General features: G+C 45.7%; 3 protein-coding genes across 3 annotated transcripts; 1 reads left to right on the top strand and 2 right to left on the bottom strand.

Annotated features, from left to right (window-relative positions):
* Window positions 1–4,961: 4,961 nt before the first annotated feature.
* Window positions 4,962–7,221, bottom strand: LOC101761714 (nicotinamidase 1). The gene is made up of 5 exons (XM_004979920.2): window positions 6,957–7,221; window positions 6,290–6,473; window positions 5,973–6,106; window positions 5,706–5,891; window positions 4,962–5,188 (listed from the first exon to the last, which is right to left on the bottom strand). The coding sequence occupies exons 1-5, from the start codon at window positions 7,119–7,121 to the stop codon at window positions 5,105–5,107; spliced, it is 753 nt and encodes a 250-aa protein (XP_004979977.1). The 5' UTR covers window positions 7,122–7,221; the 3' UTR covers window positions 4,962–5,104.
* A 3,208-nt stretch (window positions 7,222–10,429) lies between these two features.
* On the bottom strand, window positions 10,430–11,655 carry LOC101761327. The gene is made up of 2 exons (XM_004979919.2): window positions 11,404–11,655; window positions 10,430–11,067 (listed from the first exon to the last, which is right to left on the bottom strand). The coding sequence occupies exons 1-2, from the start codon at window positions 11,620–11,622 to the stop codon at window positions 10,603–10,605; spliced, it is 684 nt and encodes a 227-aa protein (XP_004979976.2). The 5' UTR covers window positions 11,623–11,655; the 3' UTR covers window positions 10,430–10,602.
* A 190-nt stretch (window positions 11,656–11,845) lies between these two features.
* On the top strand, window positions 11,846–12,857 carry LOC101760922. Its single transcript, XM_004979918.2, has 2 exons — window positions 11,846–12,117; window positions 12,187–12,857. The coding sequence occupies exons 1-2, from the start codon at window positions 11,996–11,998 to the stop codon at window positions 12,683–12,685; spliced, it is 621 nt and encodes a 206-aa protein (XP_004979975.1). The 5' UTR covers window positions 11,846–11,995; the 3' UTR covers window positions 12,686–12,857.
* The last annotated feature ends 7,806 nt before the right edge of the window (window positions 12,858–20,663 follow it).

Raw genomic sequence — 20,663 nt, 5'->3', positions numbered from 1 at the left:
CAGCAAATGAGTGAGAATTGGATGGATGCATTCCTGGCAGATAAGCAATAAAATCCTCCAACTTGTCGGACTTCCCATTTCTATTGAAATCCTTGTGCTTCAGAGATTCCTTTGTGTGAGAGTTCTTGATAGATGATACTGCTCTTCCATGTCTGGGGCGAACAAGCTCCCAGTGATAAGTAGGTCTGGAGTTTTTCCGAGAAAAGAAGGAGGCCTTGGTTAGGCCTGAAGCATTGAAGAGAAAGAAACCCAGGTTGAACGCATCACACGAAAAATCCTTGAGGTCCAAACACAAGAAGCCCACATGTTTCGAAGCAAGAGTAAACTTGAAAACTTGCTGAGAAATTTGAGAGACCCGAAATTCAATGGCGGAACCACCCAGAACATTTTGAAGACAAGAGCCAACAGAGCTGGGATCAAGTTTAAAGATGTTCCTCCTAAAGGCGACAACCATAGAGAAACCTTGAACTCGATCCGGCGAGGGAGTCACTTGGGAGCCTAAAAAATCACGAACTTTGGCCGCGAAAGCGAAACCATGGCTTTGCACAAAGCGGAGTGAGGCCATAGTACCTTACCTATGACCAGGCAACAGGAAGCTCCAGGAGGAGGGGTTGAAGAAAGCGAGGTTTTGGCCGGCGGGGCCAGAATGCCCTCATCGAGTGGTGGTGGTCGCCGGGACCGGAGTGGTCACCGGCGGGAGAAGCTCCCCGCTGGTCCCCCCTTGGGAGCTCTTATTCTCTCGGCCGTCCACTGAATATGAACCTTTTGCTCTAATCAAGGGAACCCTATGAAACAACAAGATTTAACGAATAAAGCTTGCAGATCTAGCTAATATCAATAACTTGTGAATAAATCTAGATGAAACGATAGTGATGCGCCTGAAGTTAAAGCCTAGAAAGTATTCGGTAAACGCGAAACTTACAGTCTAGCCGGAGATCGAAGCGATTCAACCCAACTAGCTTGGAAGAACTCGTGAAGAAAAGAAAACAATGGCGAAGTCGCTGACTTGAAAGTAAATTGCGAAGAAAAGTAGATTTGTATTGATTATGATGTGTATATTTCCAGACCTCACAGGGCCTCTATTTATACCTTAAACATCAAGACTTCTAGTTCTAGTCGATTATGACAAAATATAAAATCTATCTCTAAAGAAACAAACTTTCTAAACAAAACAAAACAAAAAGGACTCGTACAGGAGTTGGAAACGAACATGACCTCTATCGGCCAAAACCTGCTCTTCATCGGCTGAACCTCCAACATTTCCAATCGGCTAGAATCCATCTGCTCACATTGGCTGACCCCATCGGCTAAGCCTCTGACTTCCTCTATTGGCAAGGCTTTCGCCATCATCAGCCGATCTCTAATAGCTTCATTGGCTCAGCCTTCCGCAACCCCATCAGCTGATTCAACTAGCCGTTGTCTTTCCACTATGCATCGGCATCTCTGCTTCCTTTTGATGCCATCTTTGACGTATGTCAAAAAATGGTGTCAACACATACCTCCCAGTTTCGGAGTGAAACATATCTTTTTGCTCCGAAATTGTCTCAATCATGATTTTCCAATTCCCTGGGAAAACGCCGATGCTTACCAATCACCCACTAACAAGATCTTTTCTCTTCCGAAATTTCCTCAGTCATAATTGCTTGAAAAAAGCATCTGGGGGTAACAGCTCTTTGGGTTTCACGCAGGCGGCAGATGAGATACCACATTTACCCTCTTGGGTGAGTTTATAAATTTACAGCCATCATCTTCTTCTTTCCCATCGGTTCATCTTCTCGCACCGCCACACCTTGCTTCCACTTTCCTCCAAGCGAAAGGAAACGTTCAACGACTCCCGGCGACCATCAGTGACCTCCAGCGACCATCGGTGATTCATTTTCTGATCACTTCAAACCCCAATTCTCAGGCAACCAGCTCCATGGCCACTCTTACCACCATCCCCGAGGTACATCTCCCTGCCTTGATCGTTTTCCCCATGCTTCTATCTTCCTTTCCTTACTTAGCCATTATCGCATTTCTCAGGAGCTTAGAGATAGAATCACCATCCCCATAGTTGACACCCCTGGACTCATTGCCTTAGGCCCCATGGAAGACCCTGATCTGACAGATCTAATTAATTTGGAGACCAATAGAATCCCTTTTAAATCTGCATTGATGGATCTGGCCGATTGGGATCACGCTTTTAGATCTTGGCCCAACCGCACACCCTGATGGAAAAACTGGTATCTTAGGATGGCCAACTCCAAAAGGGTCTTCTGGCAATAGCGTTGCATCAGTCAATGTATTACCCTTTCTCTGTTGGATATGACTAGAAACGAACCCATGCTCATAGCCGCTTCATATTTCTGGTCGGACGCCCTAAACATCTTTTTATTCAGTCATGGGTCGATGACCCCAACCCTAGCCAACATCCTGATGCTAACGGGCTTGGATATCACTTCCACCGATTTGCCATTTCACTTCCCGACTAAAGGTTCTCATCGGGTAGAGATAGAATCCATCGGTGGATGGAAAGGTTACCTTGATCATCACATCAGGATCGGAACAGTTGAGGAAAGGGAACATGTGGCCTTTCTGAATATGTGGTTGGACAAATTTGTGTTCTGTGGGAGATTGGCTGGCCCGACCACTAATCTGCAACCTTTGGCCAAAGCATTGGCAACAGGATCCTCAATTCCCCTAGGAAAGCATCTTCTTGGATCGGTCTATCACTTACTGCATCAAGTATCCAACAAACTATTGGCCGGAGAACCCATCGGCAATCTAGGTGGCCCTTGGTGGTTCATCAATCTTCACTTGCAACGTGCCTACAAGTATGACATCAAGAGTATGTCCTTTCCCAAAGATCAGCCAGAGAAAGAACCAGCTGCAACCCGCCGATGCATGTCTTATGGTGAAGCAGTATCGGCTATCCCTGGTAGTAAACTCACCCCTTCCACGGCAGCCAAGGCCTTCAAGTGTTGTTACAACGAACTCACCAAAGGGGCTACCATCTGGTACACTTATCACACTGAAGTCCCTATTTTTGAGCTGCCAGATTGTTTCGACTTCGTCTCATGCACCTTTAACGGAGAAGTCTTAGAGGCGATCATCAAGCCTGGAATCCTCCCAGCTAACTTCTTTGCCAGTAAGGTCAATATCCGACATACAAATTTTATCACCCATCGGCAGCAGCTCGTCAACTCGGCTTTGGACATTGCCGATAAGACCTTATTTCGCCGATCTTGTGAAACCCCGTGTGAAACTTTCCAGCGGTCTTGAATATAACAGACTCAGCAACTTGGTCCCGGACCAGCACCATCAATTTAGAATCATGGATAGCAGCCACCTTCACCATTAAACAATTCAAGTGGTGGTGGAAAGAATGGAAGAATCACCTCTTCTGCGTGGCGACAGGGATATACTACAGGAGGTTTGACCCAGACTTCAATGATCCTGACGGAGGGGTAATTACTACCGATTTCACTGAGTCTTCTTTTTTCATAGATATTTTCTTCTTACTAATACATCTCCCCCTTGAAGGGTATTGACTTTACACCTCCAACTGTTAGCCAAAGCAACAAACCGATTGCCTACGCCCCTTCATCAGCCGATCCTCACATCGGCCACGGTGCACCATCCTTTATGGACATAGCCACAGGCCGAAAGCGCAAAGTCTCCACCCTCGAGAAGACTACCCGCAAGAAGCGCCTTCAAAAGGGCTCAACATCGGCTCAGGCAACTGATCCGCCGGTAGCAACGTCAGCCCAAGAGACTGATTCGACAGCAGCAGCGGCACCCCAAACGGCCGTTCTGATGGAAATAGCATCGGCAACAGCATCACTCTTGATAGAGGCTATCCAGGTAATCTCATTGCTTTCAAACTCATTATATACCTTACCGATGCTAACTTTGCTTCTTTCAACTGTCTACACAATCCACACAGGAGCAACCTGTAACAGCATCTCCAGAATGTCACAACTCATGCCGAGGACATGCTAGAGACTGCACCTGTCACAACTGCACCAACCGAGGTAACCAAGTATGTTTTGCTTTAATCTTTGTAACCTTCATCGCTGAACTCGGCCGATCCTCTATACAGGCTAACCCAGATGCATCGGGCGACCCTCTTGAACCATTAGTTGCATTGGCATAAGAGGTAAAGGATCATCTGTCATACTTTAGTTCAATACACTTTATTTTATCAAAAACACCCTTTTTTCAGGAAATCATCCCGAACCCAATATCGACAACCCTTTACGAGCCAATAATTACCAAAGACTCTTCAACTAGTACGATTCCAGAGAACGAACCGCCCTCTGATGAGCCGACTCATCAAGAACCTCCATCGGATGCGGCAGAACCATCGGCACGGACCAGAGAAATCCAACTGAAGCGGGTAAGCACCTTTCGTATTTAGCCGATTTCTATTTTAACATTATCGGCTTATATTCTGTTTACTTTTCATAGGCTCAAGACAGCCCCGACAACACTCTCTTCTCCTTCTAGGTTGGAGGGCTTGATGAGGAAGAAGAGATCTTATCGCACTCACCGGCTGCTAAATCCTTGTCTGATGCCATGAAAATTAAGCTTCAAAGCATGCAGAACTTTCTCCATCAGAACATCGGCCAGTTGATGAAAGATGCAAAGCCGATACGCAAAATCCTCTGCGAGCTCAAAGGCTAGGTTCCCGAAGACACGGAAGAAGCTCTGTTTCCTGCAGCATACATAGAGAGCATGCGGATTCTGGTGTCAAGGGCTTTACAACGCATAGCCGATCGCGCCACGCGGGAGCAATTGCACCAAGAGAAAGAATCCCACAGGCTCCTTGCTGATGAACTTCATCACAGGATCAGCTTCCTCAGCAATTCTTGGCCAAACATCGTCAGCAAAATAGATCGGCTTAAAGCACGGCAAGCAGAACTCGCCAAGGAAATGAAGAAATGAAAATGAGAGAAACACGAGGGAAATCACAAGGGTCTCTGTACAACCAAAATACAAAATTCATTCATCTTCACTATAGATTATGTGCTAAGACACATATTCAGTTATTACACACAAAGACAGAAAGGAGAAAAAGGATAAAAATATGCAATATGGCAACAAGGACAAGTTCATGCATCAGTCAGGAAGGTTCGAGGACTACCCTATCAACTACCTTTGCACCCCTTCCTTTGGCCATGTAAAGTCCAATATGATGCATAAGGTCCTGCAACATAACAAGGGTAAGTTGACTGATTATTAGGTTCTTAACTCTTGGTTTAGACAGAAAGTAACATTTTTATCTACTAATGTAACGAGTGGTTTCCATGGATATGGAATTAGATGTCACTCAAACAGAAATGTTTCCTGCTCTTTCTACTGATCCATATTTTGCTGAAAGAGAAAATAACTGAATTATAACAATTAGACATTTATCAAAGAAATACGATTGTCTGCATTTAATACTATAGAAACATTAATACCAGGTTTAATGTTTGGAGACAATGAGTTCCCAGTTTCATCTTGAAATTTTACAGCTCTTCTTGCAGTACACATATCTATGATTTTTCTTTTTCAAAACATTTCTGGAACATTGCAGATGTCCAGTTTGTTGTAACAGATAGGGGCAAAATACCTGAAGATTTTAAAAGTGTATTTGTCAATCATGTAACGCAGATTCATTTATAACCCTGTTCAGCTTATGAGTATGGGATTTGAGATGTACAGCCACGGTGATTGAATACCTGTGGATGGGCCACAGCTCCTTTCACATCCATAGCAACCTCGACAGGAAGGTTGTATGTAGCACACCCCTCTGAATAAACCACAACGTCTTGTAATGGAGGTACTCGACCAATATTTCTAGCAGCAAGAGCTGAGCTTGCAAAATCCAAGACACAGATGTCTGTGCATATTCCCAGCACCAAGATCTGCATCGAGCCAATTGCACGAGTCATACACAATAGGTAGATATATTTCTATAAAATCCTTGGGTGAAAGCGGAAACTCACCGTTTTGATCTGATGTTTCCCAACCCAATCAGAAAAGATACTGGATCCATCCTTCTCTATGGAGCTGATGTAGCCATCGATGCAATGTTTCCGCTTTATAACCACATTTGGCTCATTTTCCAACCACTCCAGAGCTGCACATCGAATTGAAATTTGTGAAACACTACTACTAGAAGTAACCAATGTTTTATAGTTCATCATCCCCTGTATTATTATCAGAATAAATTGTTCACTGAAGATCTGAATCTAACATAAAAATCAGATGACTGGGAGCAAAAGCTGACCAAGCACTTCCTGATTGAGAGTTTAGCACCAACCTGGGACAAAGTTCTCCTCCCCGCTACCAATGATACAATGAGGTGGAAATGGCGGCTCGGGCTTATCTGGAAAATGGCAATCAAGGAATGCAAATATTGGCCAGCTTCTCTCACAGAACAGCCTAGCGAGCCTAGCTGCCTCCCCCACCATCTTTTCTATCTGTTTGTTTGGTGCAGCAGGAGCCTGCAATTGAAAGGCACAAACTGTTGGTCACTAGAATCTAAAACAGAACAAATTTGTCAGACTGATAAGCGACAGTAACTACATACTACCACACGGTATATGAAGAAAGTTGGGAGATTTTACTCACTGGGAATGAACCCGGACAGTGGCTAGTTGGTTTGGATATGCAGATGCAGGATTATTGCTGCAGGAACATATTAATGTTCTTGTTCAAATTAATTTGTATTACTAAACCTGAGAGTTTGGATTCCGGATTAATTGTAACAAAAGGGTGAAAAGTAAGGAGAAGCAACATGACAGAAGATGAGAAGAAATACAAAACAAGGAGAAGCTAGAGAACAAGAGAAAATATAGCGGTAAAACCAAGGAGGCAGACGGCATCTCTTTCAGTTCCGTCCCTTTCCCAGAAGCAGATCGGTCGACGCTTCCACAGCTCACGCTTCGTGGCCATGGACACAGAGGTAGAAGGACGAGGATGCTCACGAGGTTCCCGGCGCCGACGGTGCAGAAGCCGTTGCTGACGTCGACGAGGACGAGCCCAACGCCGCCACCATCGCGCGGCGGCAGGACGAGCTCGCCGTCGCTCTGGAACGGGATCTGCGACCGGAGCAGCTGCTCCACCTCAGCGGCGGAGGCCTCTGACCCCATCGGCGGCGCGCGACGTCGAGAGAAGTCCGGCGCGACGGGGTTCCCGTTGACCTCTTGACGGCGAGGCCGGTTTGATGGATCGAGGAGAAAGGAGGCGCGCTACTAAAATATTTCGTGATCGCGCGACTAAGCAATAGCATCCACAAGGTCTTTCTTTTTTAGAGAGGCCGCAACAGGCCTGTCGGCCCAATAGAGAGGTTGATGGCCCACTAACCATCGCAGATGGCTCCAAAGGCTTGTGTTTGAACAGTCATTAATGTTTTTTTAGACTAGTCATTAATGTTTTTTGAACTTATTTTTTAGCCTTGGAAAATTAGAGCAGAAATGATTGTATCACAACAAGAGGTATTGCCATCTCATGACAGTAGCATTAGAAGGAAACGGTGGCAACTAAGGTATCAGTTGCAATAGTGTTGGACTTGGAAACTAAATAATTAGGACTTTGTCTTAAAAGATGTCCAACGTTGTATAGAAAGCAAACAATGCAACGAACCAGTAACCGAAGTACCGGCCATTGCATCCAAGTTTTCTTTTTCTCCAATGTCCCAATGCGAAGCAGTGTAGTCTTTTTAAAGCAGCTTGCCTTTCCATCAATTTGCGGCGATCTTATTTCTTTGAAGCAATGCAGAGGCACACACATCTTCTTCATAATGAAATTATGAAGGATCTCCAATTTGTGTGGTCTTGAACACAATGATTCTATTTGTAACAAATTAGGAAACGGGCCATAAGGGCTCACAAAGGAAACTAACAAGCTGCTCGAAAGATGCACGAGAGCACGACAACTACAAGGAGAGCACGCACTACACCAAAAATAATTTTTACTAGCGGTTAAAATGTCACTGTGCTGACGAGCCTAGCACCCGTCAGTAACTTTGAGCTAGCACAAATCACAAATGGTTCTCTATGCTGGCGGGTGCTTGCCCACCAGCACAGTGATTTTAAGAATAATAAAAAAAGCGACCGGTCACCCGTAAGCCACCGCTGATCCCACCCGTCGCTCCGGCGCCCTCTGCCGCCCGCTGTCACCGTCCGCCGCAGGTTCTCCTGCCGGTCTCCCGCGCCCTCCTGCTGGTCCTGGAGGTGGTCGACGAGGCCTTTGGCGTACGTATGCCCGCTCGAGTGGGGGCATTTGGGGATCACGTTTAGCCGTTGTTTTCTTCTAGGAGCAAACAAGGAAATTTCGTTGTTACGTTTTTGTGTCATTATTTGATTGGAGCCAACCAACCAACCGTACCATTAGACTCGCGCTCGCGCCAGCAAAAGGTGATGTGCCCTGTGTGTGTATATATATATATTGTGAACAGTAGTACAGGTTGCAACCCGGCCGAATCTTGCGTGCTGCTTTGGACGACTGTCTGAAGTAACGTGCGCGAACAAACACTACTTTTCTCATGATCGTTCAAAACAAGTTTAACTTTCGTCGAATTACGATATTATAGTATTACGGGTGGTGCGTCCGACGCGAGTGCGAGTCGTCAGACGGTTCTACCGTGGAAGTTTCTTTCCCATCCACAAGACTACCATGCGTTCTTATCCATTCAGCAGGCTTCTTCCTATCCTCTTTGCAAGTATCACCATGGAGGTATGGAGGTCATAGCAGTCCACCTCCCTGTTCCCTTCCCCTCTCCCTCCTTGGTGTGCCAAGTCAAGGTCCGGCTACTCCGCAGCCTATCTATCACCGGTTGACCGCCCCATCACCCCCGCTCTCCCCTTCTACCTGCCCTTCCCCTCCATCCCTCCTCTCCACTTCCTAGGTAGTTAAGTTATATATTTAAAAATAAAATGAATATTATTTTGGGATGGAGGGATCAGTAGGAATGGATAGTCTCAAAAAAGGGGCCGGTGCTCTTTCTCTTCTTCATTCTCTTGGCTAGAAATTAATCATAGAGGAGACTTAGCCCTGTTTGGATCTAGGGGCTAAACTTTAGTCAGCTAAAAATTAACCCGTGATGATCCAAACGGTGGGGCTAAAGGTGGGCTAAAAATTAACCAACACCCAACTCATTAGCCCTCCAAATCTAGCTAACGGAGGCTAATTTTAGACAAAAATACCCACCCACTAAAATCTTACCATTTTTTCTCACACACCCTTAAAAATAGAATGGATTTTTACCAATAGATGGGCTAAAAATTAGCTCCGGCTCCAAACAAAACAAGACTCATTTTAGCCATGCCTAAACTTTAGTCAGGATTAAACTTTAGTTTGAGTCTATCCAATCAAGGGTCTAGGAGAGGCTAGAAAATAATGTAGCAAATGAAAATGCTGAAACGACGACCAGACCACAGTGTGTAAGAGTGCTTAGAGAGGGAAATATCCGGACCAAATTGTACTGGGCAGGTATTGATCATGAATAGGTATATTTAAATATGTTCGATCGGAGAGAGTTCTTTTACGGTATATAATAGTAGACTATACTATTCGAAAAGAACTAGTATAAAAACATTCGACGGCTTATAGTATGGTAAAAAAATAGCATCACTGTAATTTTATTTTTGACACTAGCATAAAGGTTAAAAGACCATTCCATTTGAAATATCAGTTTTTACAATGTAATAATTACTAAATTATCCATAATAATGAACAGATAGATCTTATATATATTATACTCCCTCTATCCCATGAAAAGTGCAATTCTAAAATTTGAAAAAAAAAATCCCATGAAAGAGTGCAATCCTACTAACTATCTTCCTAATTAAGTTGTCAGATCTGATTTGCATGTCAAAACTTACTGCATGTGGCCAACAAATGAGGGTATTAGTGTCGGTGTTTAGACCCAGCAACCTACCGAAGGGGGTGCCCGAGGTAGTTTTTGGTTGGTGGGGCTTGTCGAGATCAGGAACTCAAAAGTAAACGCACCTAGGTCCTGTATGTTGGTTGTATTGAATTTTATTGGAGGGGTCCCTACCTCGCCTTATATAGTTGGAGGTAGGGTTACAGGTCGGTTGATTTACAAAAATACTAGTCAGATACGACTAGGAGTTCCACTCTTATTACAACGAGTACTTTCATAATCCTTGACTAGTTCTACGCCGTCCAGCGCCATGGTCTTTATGTCAGATATGTCTTAGTGTCTAACTTTATATTTAGGACTATCCAAACTTTCTTGTGGACTCATAGATGTATGTACGGTAATTAGAGTCTTTTCAGTGTAACCGGTCATCGGAGAACAAGTCAGCTATAATCACTAACAACTAGTACAGCCTGCGATTGAGGACAAGCCGAGAACGTGTACTGGCCTGGGCAGTAGTCAGGCAGCGCTTAACACAGACAGATAGGATCATTAGGAACATGAACCAAAAATAAATTAAGCAACCACTAACACTAATTTTTTTCATTCCGCATCTGACATTTCCGATGAATAATGCGCTCGAGTCATGTCTAAAGAGGGACAAGCGAGTATGTCCAAGCATGTATGTACTGAAAGAAAACTGAACAAAACCATACATGCTCAATCACACCTCGCTTTTGATATCTCCCTTACACCTGAGCTGTACCTGGGACCTCCAGAAAGCGGAGTACGTAGGAACCGCCTTCCTCAAGGACGGCGCCCCCGACCTCCGTGCCGTCGGCCTCCATGATTCTGCACACGCCATTGCCGAAACAGGAAACCAGGCCATGGCGAGTGTCGAGCTGGGGTGTGGAGATCAGGCCATCCTTCACCCCCTCGACGAGACACACGTTGGGGATGCTGAAGTTGCCCCTCTGTATGCGCCCGATGCCCAAGATGCGCAGATGGCTCCCGTCTGCCAGCGTCGCCACCAAGGGGGGACTGTAGGGCCGGAAGCCCTCCAGTAGCAAGCTGTTGCCGACGGCGTGCATGGCGGCGCCGGAGTCCGCGATCAAACGTGTTCTGGACCATGCAGTGTCGCGCGGATCGTGGGCCGAGCTCCCTCCACCTGCCGTTTCTGGCAAATGCGATCTTAAGGGAGCCAACACAAAACCCTGTGGGACACAGCACATATGTAGCCAATCAGCATTTTTTTATCAAAAAATCTACGGTTAATAACTTGGATCCATGGATCCAAGTTAATATAATCTACGATTTGCACTAGATTATATGTATCTCAAGGAACACAATCGTTTAAGCATCAGATCGACAATAGGATCCATGGTTATTGCGTGTACGTGTGGTCTTGAACACAATGATTCTATTTGTAACAAATTAGAAAACGGGGCCAGATCGAAGGGCTCACAAAGGAAACTAACAAGCTGCTCGAAAGATGCACAAGAGCACGGCAACCACGAGGAGAGTACGGCAGCTGTTTGTATTGCACACACCTTTCGTTTCCACTGCAAGAAGAAGGCGTGCGCACTCACGAACAGGCGCAGGCAGAGGACGAGGACCATGTACGAGGCCACCACAAAGGCGACAGAAGGCGCGTCGCCGTTAGACCGGCGGTAGCTATAGATGGCCATGCCCGAGTCGAAGAGGAGGAACGACAGAAACGGCAGCCGGTACCGCGGGAAGCGGACGCCGACTCCGGCAGTGTCCTCCATATCGTGTTTAAGGAATACTTTGGTTGGGATTGGAGTTGTGTTAACAATGGCGTTTGAGGAATTTGCCTCCATCCATATGGTGCGGGCCGGGTTAGCATCCGGAGTTGGTAGACGCACGTCATCTTTCTCGGCTTTGAGCACATAGTCGTCCATGGCGGCTACGAATTACGACAATAAACTCTATTCGCCAATGAACAAAGTGGGCAACGAAGGACCGGCACGCCACAAATGCTATTGTATGGATGGCCGGCGGAGTCGTCGATGACCTAGTGACAAGGACTGACGGGAACACCCAACCATTCCTTGGTGTGTTACCTTTCCCTCTTCTTCCTGCAGGCAGGCACAGGGCACAAACCAAGCTCTTGAGCTCGCCATGGCATCGCCACCCGCTCGTTCTGATTCCGTCCCCTCCTCCTCCTCCTTGTTGAGGTCCTTCGCAGAGTTCCCTGCTCGACTAACGGGGCTCGACGGCGACGCCTTCCAGCCTGCCAGCAGGTACGCGAGCCAACGCCGCCATTATTTCCTCGATTGCTTCTTACTAGATTCTCCAAATTGTTTTGGTAGACGTGAGGACAGCCCAAATGAAGGGATTCTGCAAGTCGCAAAAGAGGGCGAAACTGAGTTTATCTTGGATTCGGGAGCCTCCGTCCACGTGGTTGGCGATTCTTCTCTCCTGTCGTCGTTCAGGACGATCACCGCCGCCGCCGCCGCCGCCTACCGGGCGCGCGACGGGAGGCAGCTGGTTGTCGCCGGGGTCGGCACCATTTCCCAGGGCACCTTCCAGCTCTCCGACGTCCTGCACGTCCCTGGCCTCCCCGTCGGAGTCGTCCTGGTCTCCGTGACGCAGCTTGCCGAACGCGGCTACCTCGTCATGTTCGGCGGCGGCCGGTGCCATGTCAAGGACCAGAGCACCGGTAACATGGTGGGGAACGGCCGGTTGCACAGCCAAGATGGCCTGTACCACCTCGAGTTCCTCAAGATCCCGCCCGACACAACGGACACCACGGCTCCATTACGCTCTACACCATCATCCCTCAGATGCTATAGCAAGCACCAGAGTTAGTACAAGTAAAATTGAGATGACATCTATGTTCAGTATTTTCGGCAGTATTGTCCTATGCTGTATGTTGCCTATAATTTATCGCTCGGTGTCCTTGGCATCTACAATTACCAGGGCCGTGTAATCACTCTAAAACATTATACTAGTATCTTATAGTCAGCTTTGGTGAGCTTGATGAAACTTTGGTAATGATCCTATCTTTACATAAGCTTTGCAACACGATCTTCAGTAATGCAGATGCAGGGGCGCCAGCGTGTAGGATGCTCTGCTTTTTATGCTGATTCTGAACTTCTCTTGTCTGGTCATCTGTAATGTATTATTGTAAGACGTTTACATGGATCTTTTAGTGATTATTAGGTTGGTTAAAGATGTTTTTGATCTGTAGCCTGCCTGAACAAATTTTTATGTTTTTTCTTAGAAAAGGGGAAAAAAAAGTATGTATATTTAAGTGTATTTGGAGCAAAGCATCCATTAGCTGGTCTATCCCTAGCTCATTTACTTATGAGGCGGTAGCTAATTTTACTGAAAAATAGAAACATTTGAACTTAAAAATTGGTGGTAATCTACAGACAGATAATGTTTAAGAGGTGTTGCATTTTCAATAGTCTCAATCAAAAGCTGCTTATGGGCCTCGCAACCCAGCCTACACCCTTCGGAATGGCCCCCAACTGCCAATGCTCTAGAGTGGTGGATAAATATGACTACAAGGACCGAAGCTCCTCGGAAAGGAGTTTGCTCTATGGGCCTGCTGATCATATGGTAAATTTGGAAGGAGCGCAATCGACGAATCTTCAACCATCAAGGGATGGCCACAACCGCACTGCTAGCACAAATCAAAGCGGAAGCAGACACATGGATTTTAGCAGGGGCGAGAGCACTAGCGTTGTTCTTATCCAGAGAGTAATCGTGCTAGGAAAAGGAAACTTTATATCTCTTTCGTAACAATCTGTAATTATCTACTATCTCAATGAAATAGGCACTATCCCGTGCCCATTCGTTCAAAAAAAATCAAAAGTTGCTTCCTTTAAATGTCAAAGTTCACATCAAAGTATGAAATGGCTTGATCTACCTATTCACAAGCTAAAGCATTAATTTCAAGAGAACAGGGTTACTACCTGCGTGATCAAGGAAAAAACGAACGGGGTTTACTAATTTTCTACTAAGCGCTAACAGGCAGAAAGTTGCATCACTTGAGTTGGTAACCAAGTGCATAAATTAGCGTCGCCTTCTTGCCTGGAGATAACTGCATTTGAAAGCTTGAGATTGAGGGCTTACAAAATATTGTAGAGTACATTTCACCGTATGGGCAGAGTTTCAGAAGCACTAGGCTTATTTATGGAAGAGCAGCTTCATTCAGATTGTGTCACTTGCATTTTCAACTATAGTCGGGCCATGTTTAGTTACTCCCAACTCCCAACTTTGACACTATGCAAAAAGAAGATTCCCCATCACATCAAACTTGCGGTACATGCATGGAGTACTAAATGTAGATGAAATTAAAAACTAATTGCACAGTTTTGTTGTACTTTGCGAGACGAATCTTTTGAGCCTAATTAGTCAATATTTGGACAATAATTCACAAATACAAACGAAACGCTACAGTGTGCTACAGTGCTGTAACAGTAATTTGGCACCTCCCAAATTCCCCAACTAAACAAGGCCTCGGAGAGTAAGGTGTGTCTTCAGATTATTTCACTGAATAGATTGGCTACCAACCAACAAATGGGCACTAAAAGGGCACAGCTAAAGCAAGGGACATATATAGAGTTACAAGTTACAACTAACAAGGAGAAAGTTTTTTGAAAGTTAGAAGCAGAGTACTCAAACTAAGCGGAGAACACGGTAGATCCAATACTACCAGACAGCAAACATCGTTGTAGGCTCTGTTTTAGTTTTGGATCGTGCAGCAGGCTGCAAGATATTGTGCTGATGTTTATATACCACAGGTTCAACAATAGTGAGACTAACAGGTTGCAGACAGACGCCACTACCAACTTCAGTAAAAAAAAAAGGCAGAACAAGTTGCAAAGATGCTTAAGAGCCAACAGGTTCATCCAGTACTTCTCATATAATCCAAATGTAACAGCTAAAGGTACATAGAAAGCTCCTAAAACCCATAGAAGATGTTAATCTCAATTCAACAAGGAAAAAAAAAATACAGAACGTTACCCACTTCCAATTCAGCAGTACCATCACTATCACCCCCCTCTATGCATCCGAAAACATTGCGTAACAACTAACAAGGCACCTTAGTTCAGCTGAATTTTTAGGAAGTCTACCTCATACTTGTTATCAGACCTCAAATGCCCTCTACCAATGACAGACCCATCACTGATCTTGTTGATGCGACAGACACCACCACCGATCCCGACCATCAGATCGCGGTCCTTGGTGAGCTGACCCACCGACACCAGGTTCGTCGTGAGCTCCGGAACGTACCAGACATCAGGAAGGACCACCGTCTCCGTGTTCACCGACCCAGAGCCACACACTTGCATCCCCTCGCCATTCCCAGCTTTGACAACCTTGTTGCTCACAGGCACCAGGTTGGAGATGAGAGTCCGGTCGCCTGTCATGTGGTTAGAAGCACGAGTCGCGATGAACCAAACAGCCTTTGCTATGTTCTCTGAGCTGTTGCAGCCAGTGCCCGTGGACGCGGCGCAAGGATTGGACCCACTGGGTATAACAGCAAGAAGCAATAGCAAATCAGGGGTCAAGATACTGAAGCAATCAGTAGGGTGAATTCAATCAAGAGTATAATAGCAAGAAGTAATAGCAATTCAGGAATCACAGATTCACAGCAATGTATTAGTACAGGATAATTCAGATGAACAGTCAATGGAGGAACCAAAATTCGATGGTGTTTGTGAAATTCTTGCATCTCATGTCAACACAGATTAAAGATAACCTTTTTCTTTTCTAAACTTTTTCCTGAAATTATCGACATTTTGCGTCCAGATCTGCAGATACACGCCGTAACACACATTATGGTAGATTGAACAGGGCAAAGAACCACACGAATCAGAAATTCTTGAGAAAACCTAACCAATCGAGAGGATGATGCCTCTCCCAACATCTCGCACTAAAGATTGATTCGAGAATCAATCAAACAAACGGTGATGATTCGGTCGAATTTAGGCATCAAACCCAAAACCCCAATCGGGGCAATCTCTTGCAACGCTGGACACCAGATCTAAAGAAACGCGCCAAATACAAGTGTTTTTTTTCTTCTAGGGAACGCGATAACTAGATAATCTCTAGGCAATAACGAGCAGTACCTTGCGCTGGCGGCCAGCAGCGAGGTGGAAGACAACATCTAGGCGAAGCGGCGGCGGCGGGGACACCCTTGTCGCTATCTCTTCTTATCTACGGAGGAGCGGTTAACCTGGGAATAATTGCATAAAACCCCTTATACAAATAATACTGCAGCATAATTTTGCTTGCCTAATGTTTTCCAAAAATTCCCTACTGTTGCTTGATTTTTTTTGGATTTAGAAATGTTTCCAACAATAGTAAACGTTTAAGATGGGAAATTAATTGCAAATTTCATCATGCGCAAGGATTTGAAAATAAAATTGACAAATTTGACTATGTTGATATAGCTGGAAACATGTGGTTAGCCCTATTTTTTCTGGTACATTATGTTTAACTAGCATTTTTTTACACATTTTCCCTTGAAATCATTTATGTTTGTTTGGTTATTAATAAAACATTTGGGCTTCAAGAATTTTGTGGTAAGATTTTTTATTTCTGAGTTTTCTGATTTTATTTTTTCAAAAGTTTGTTCTAGTGCTTCAAGCATTTGACTATAACTTTTGGTTTTTTATATTTATTTCAAAATTTTATTTCCAATATTTGTGTTTGGAATTGTACAACGTGAGATAGCGGCACTACATCTTGACCAAACCGGCAAACCTGGATTGTTGTCAGGCTTAGCATTTATTCATCGCTTCGTTTGTTTTCCATGTCACTTTTTATAAGAATATAATTTAAGAAACAGAGATTGGATAAACGGTTAGATTCCTAACTTATGTAGAGACCAGAATACATTCCTATATTGCCCTAAATAGAACCACCAGCCAGTAGCCAGTCAGTCCAGTCGGCAGCTGCACAAAAAGAGATGACCGAGATTGCATAATGGGCCCTACTAACCTTCAGGCCCAGCGCGCGCGGCTGCAGGCAGGCTGCCGACAAATAGCCCATGCTCATCGGTCTGCCAACCCGTTAACCCACCGCCACTTAGGGCCTCGGCCCAACGTAAACTTGCCGTGCATAGAAACAGAGCATCTGATTGCTCCCAGCCTGCATAACACCAACATAGCACAAACGTCACTTAGTGCTGGCAACGTACGTCTTTTGCACGAGGTGGTCTCCTTCAGCCTGTGTGACCACCTGCAACAAAACCAAGAAACAAAACAAACATACTGAAGGAACCAGGGGAAACACCACCAAATTTTCCTTTCTGAGTTTCCGAGATTGTCCCAATTACGACCAAACTTTCCTCGTACTGACTGACCAATGTGACTAAATCTTTTTAAGAATACGCAGGAGAGCTGCGTATCTTTTGATTTAGAAGAGAAAAAACAGTGTTTTACAACGTGGGCCTTCCGGACACACGCACACGATTGAGCAAATTAGGGGCAATTACATAGGATAAGCAGCAACCGAATGAAAAAACATTATGCACAAGGCACTGGTCAGCTAATCTGCTGCACTCCTGTATGTATCGGCCATCCTAGAGTGACTAGGTGCCTTGCTCTGCATACGACCATGGCGCTGCTTCATGGAGAACATCTTGCACCAGGTCCGCCGGTGGCTTCGGGGATCTTCTGTTGAAAACTTGGTCATTACGCTCTTTCCATATCTTCCAAGAGATTAGCATGAAGCTGGAGTCCATCTCTTTCCGTTTTAGAGCGTTATTCCTTGACGCTTTTGAATCCACCAATCGATCAGCTTAATGTCCTGAGATGGCTCCTGGTTCAGGAGCTGCAGGAGCGAACTGACAGCATGCCAGATTTGATGTGAGAAAGAACAGTGGGCAAAGAGGTGATCAGCGGTTTCTGGTTCTTGGTCACCAAGTGTGCAGGTTGTGTTAGTCCGCAATCCGTGCCTATGTCGCCTAACCGCTGTCATCTTTGGTGGCAAGTCACATGAAAAAGCACACTTTCAGAGGTGCCCAGGCCTTCCAAATGAGTTTGCCTGCGGCCGAGGTAGCTGCTCCGATGAAGAATGCTCTGTAGCGGATTTGGATGAAAAGGTGCCAGATGATTCCCATCTCCAAGTGACCAAATCCTCGACTCTAGGTGTTAATTTCTGCTGCATTCGATGCCAAAGTTGAACATATTGGTGAATGGCCGGCACTGTTAGTGGTCTGACAATAGCGTTTATCCAGCGCTTCTGCTGTAACCCGTCGGCCACTGTCTGTTCGTTCCTTGTTCGCGCTCTCACGAGTTTGCACAAGTCAGGAGCAACGATGCACGGGGATGAATCGTCGTTCCATCTGTCGATCCAGAAGAGGGCAAGATTCCAATCACCAAGTTGCACTTGTATGGAAGCCTGGAACATTTGCTGCAGCACTAAATCATTGCCGAACTGAAACTGCAGTCTCCTCCATGTCCTGTCAGCATCAGTTTTCTTGAGCCAAAGCCATCTCATTCTTAATGCATAAGATGCAATCCTGAGATCCATGATGCCGAGTCCTCCCAAATCTGTTGGTCTACAAGAAGTAGTCCATGCTAAGAGACATTGCCACCCAGTCGCTGTCTGTTTTCCTGCCCAGAGGAACCCTCGTCGGCGCTTGTCAATTTCTTGAAAAACCCAATCAGACACCTTCAAAGAGATGAGTGTATGAGTGCAGATAGATATCATAACAGCTTTAACCATGGTCAATCTCCCTGCTTTGTTCATGAGGCCTGCCTTCCATGTAGGGATGGTGCTTGCAACTCGATCGACCAAAGGTTGAAGGTGAACCTTCTTTAAACGTCCTATTGTCAGGGGGAGGCCCAAATACTGAATGGGGAAGTCAGTCAATCTTGCCGACAGGATATTACTGATTGGTTGCAGTTGCACATCTGTGCATGCAATTGGCACTATCATGCTTTTGTGCAAGCTGGTGTGTAGGCCTGAAGCATTCCCAAAGAAGCTTAAGATCTCCCTTACAGTGACCAAGTCCTGAATGGTAGGTGTAACGAATAGCATCACATCGTCGGCATAGAGCGAGCATTGGTGCTGAATTGCTGCATCTGGTGGAGTGCTGATCACTCCAGCCTGGGCTGCCTTCTTGAAAAGCTTATGCAGTACCTCCATGATGACTATAAACAACATTGGGGACAAGGGGTCGCCCTGCCTTAGTCCCCTCTCGTTGTGAATTAACCTGCCAGGATCACCGTTCAGGAGAACTCGTGTAGTGGTCGAAGAAATCAGGGAGGAGATCCAGTCACGCCACTTGGTGCCAAACCCCATTGCTTGTAGAACCTGTAACATGAAGGGCCAGTTAACCGTGTCAAATGCCTTGGAGATGTCTAGTTTGATGAGCAGGGTGGCCTTCTTCTTTCGGTGTAAAGTCCTTGCAGCTTGCTCAACGAATTTAAAGTTATCGTGAAAGGACCGAGCGTGGATGAAGGCACTCTAGTTAATGTTGATGAGGTGCTGCAGTTCAGGCGGATTGGCAAGGAGTTTGGAGACGAGTTTGGCAAAACTATGAATCAGACTAATCGGTCTGTAATCGCCTGGATGCCTCGGTTCATCGACTTTGGGCAGAAGAGTGATCAAAGCAGCATTGAGATGCCGCAACTGAATGCAATTGTTTCTGAAGAATGCACTGAATGCCGCCATAACGTCCTACTTGATCACGGGCCATGCCGCCTTGTCGAATTCTGCCGTGAAACCATCTGGGCCAGGTGCCTTATCGTTTGGCTGAGATTTAACCGTGCTCCAGACCTCACCTTCATAAATCGGCAGTTCTAGGTGCTGAAGTTATTGGGCCGGTTGTATGTCTAGTGCTGCCAAGTCGATGATCTCGGTTCTGGAAGAAGCTGAGCCAAGGATGTCGTGGAAGTGATTGAACAACATCGTCTCTTTTTCTTCCTGAGTAAAAGCCATTTGATCTCCTTGTTGTATCTTTGCAATGAATTTCTTTTTTGCTCGATGGCCTGCCAGCAAATGAAATAGCCGTGTATTGGCGTCGCCGTCACGCAAGAAGCTTATGCGTGATCTGAGGCGTGCCATTGTTCTTTCTAAAGAGGAAAGCCTGAGTGTTTTAAGCTTGATTTCCTTTCTCAATTGAGCTTCCTGCGCCGTCAGCGAACATTCCTCTTGCGCCGGCCTGTGTCCAGCCACTGATCAATCGTTCTGGCAACGAGCAACTGAACCTTGAGCTGTCCAACATTACGTTGGCTCCAACTTTGGAGCTCCCGAGCTGTTCTCTTGAACAAGATATCCAACCTTGTGAAGGGGGGTAGGTAGCTTGATCAGGACATGTCCAGCCCTTGTGCACGGCTTCAATGAATCCTGGCAGCTTGGTCCACCAGTTTTCAAAATGGAAACGGCTCTTTGCGCTGAATGCAACATTAGTGGCCAGATGGAGGGGCAATGATCAGACATGCCGGAAGCAAGTGTTTGCAAGAAGCAGTATGGATAGGCTAGCTCCCAATCAATGGTGACCAGGATCCTGTCAAGGCTTTCTAGAGTTGGAGCAGCTCTTTCGTTACTCCAAGTGTACCGACGGCAATGCAAGTGGATGTCCTTCAATTGCAGCTCGTCAACAAATCTTCTGAAGCGGCCCATGTTTCTACGGTTGACGTTTACATTGTTCTTGTCAGCGACATTTAGAACAAGATTGAAGTCGTCGGCAATCATCCATGGGCAAGTTACCCTAGCTACTGTGAACTGAGCGAAGTCTCGTCGAGAAACGCCACCTTATCTTCGTCAGGTTGCGGCCCGTAGACTGATGTTAAGCACCATGGCTCGCCGAGCGAGCCCA

The sequence above is a fragment of the Setaria italica genome, chromosome VIII (genome assembly GCF_000263155.2).
Source record: "Setaria italica strain Yugu1 chromosome VIII, Setaria_italica_v2.0, whole genome shotgun sequence".
Taxonomy (NCBI): Eukaryota; Viridiplantae; Streptophyta; class Magnoliopsida; order Poales; family Poaceae; genus Setaria; species Setaria italica.
The sequence above is the reverse complement of the archived record's forward strand: the minus strand, read 5'-3'. Positions and strand labels throughout refer to the sequence as shown.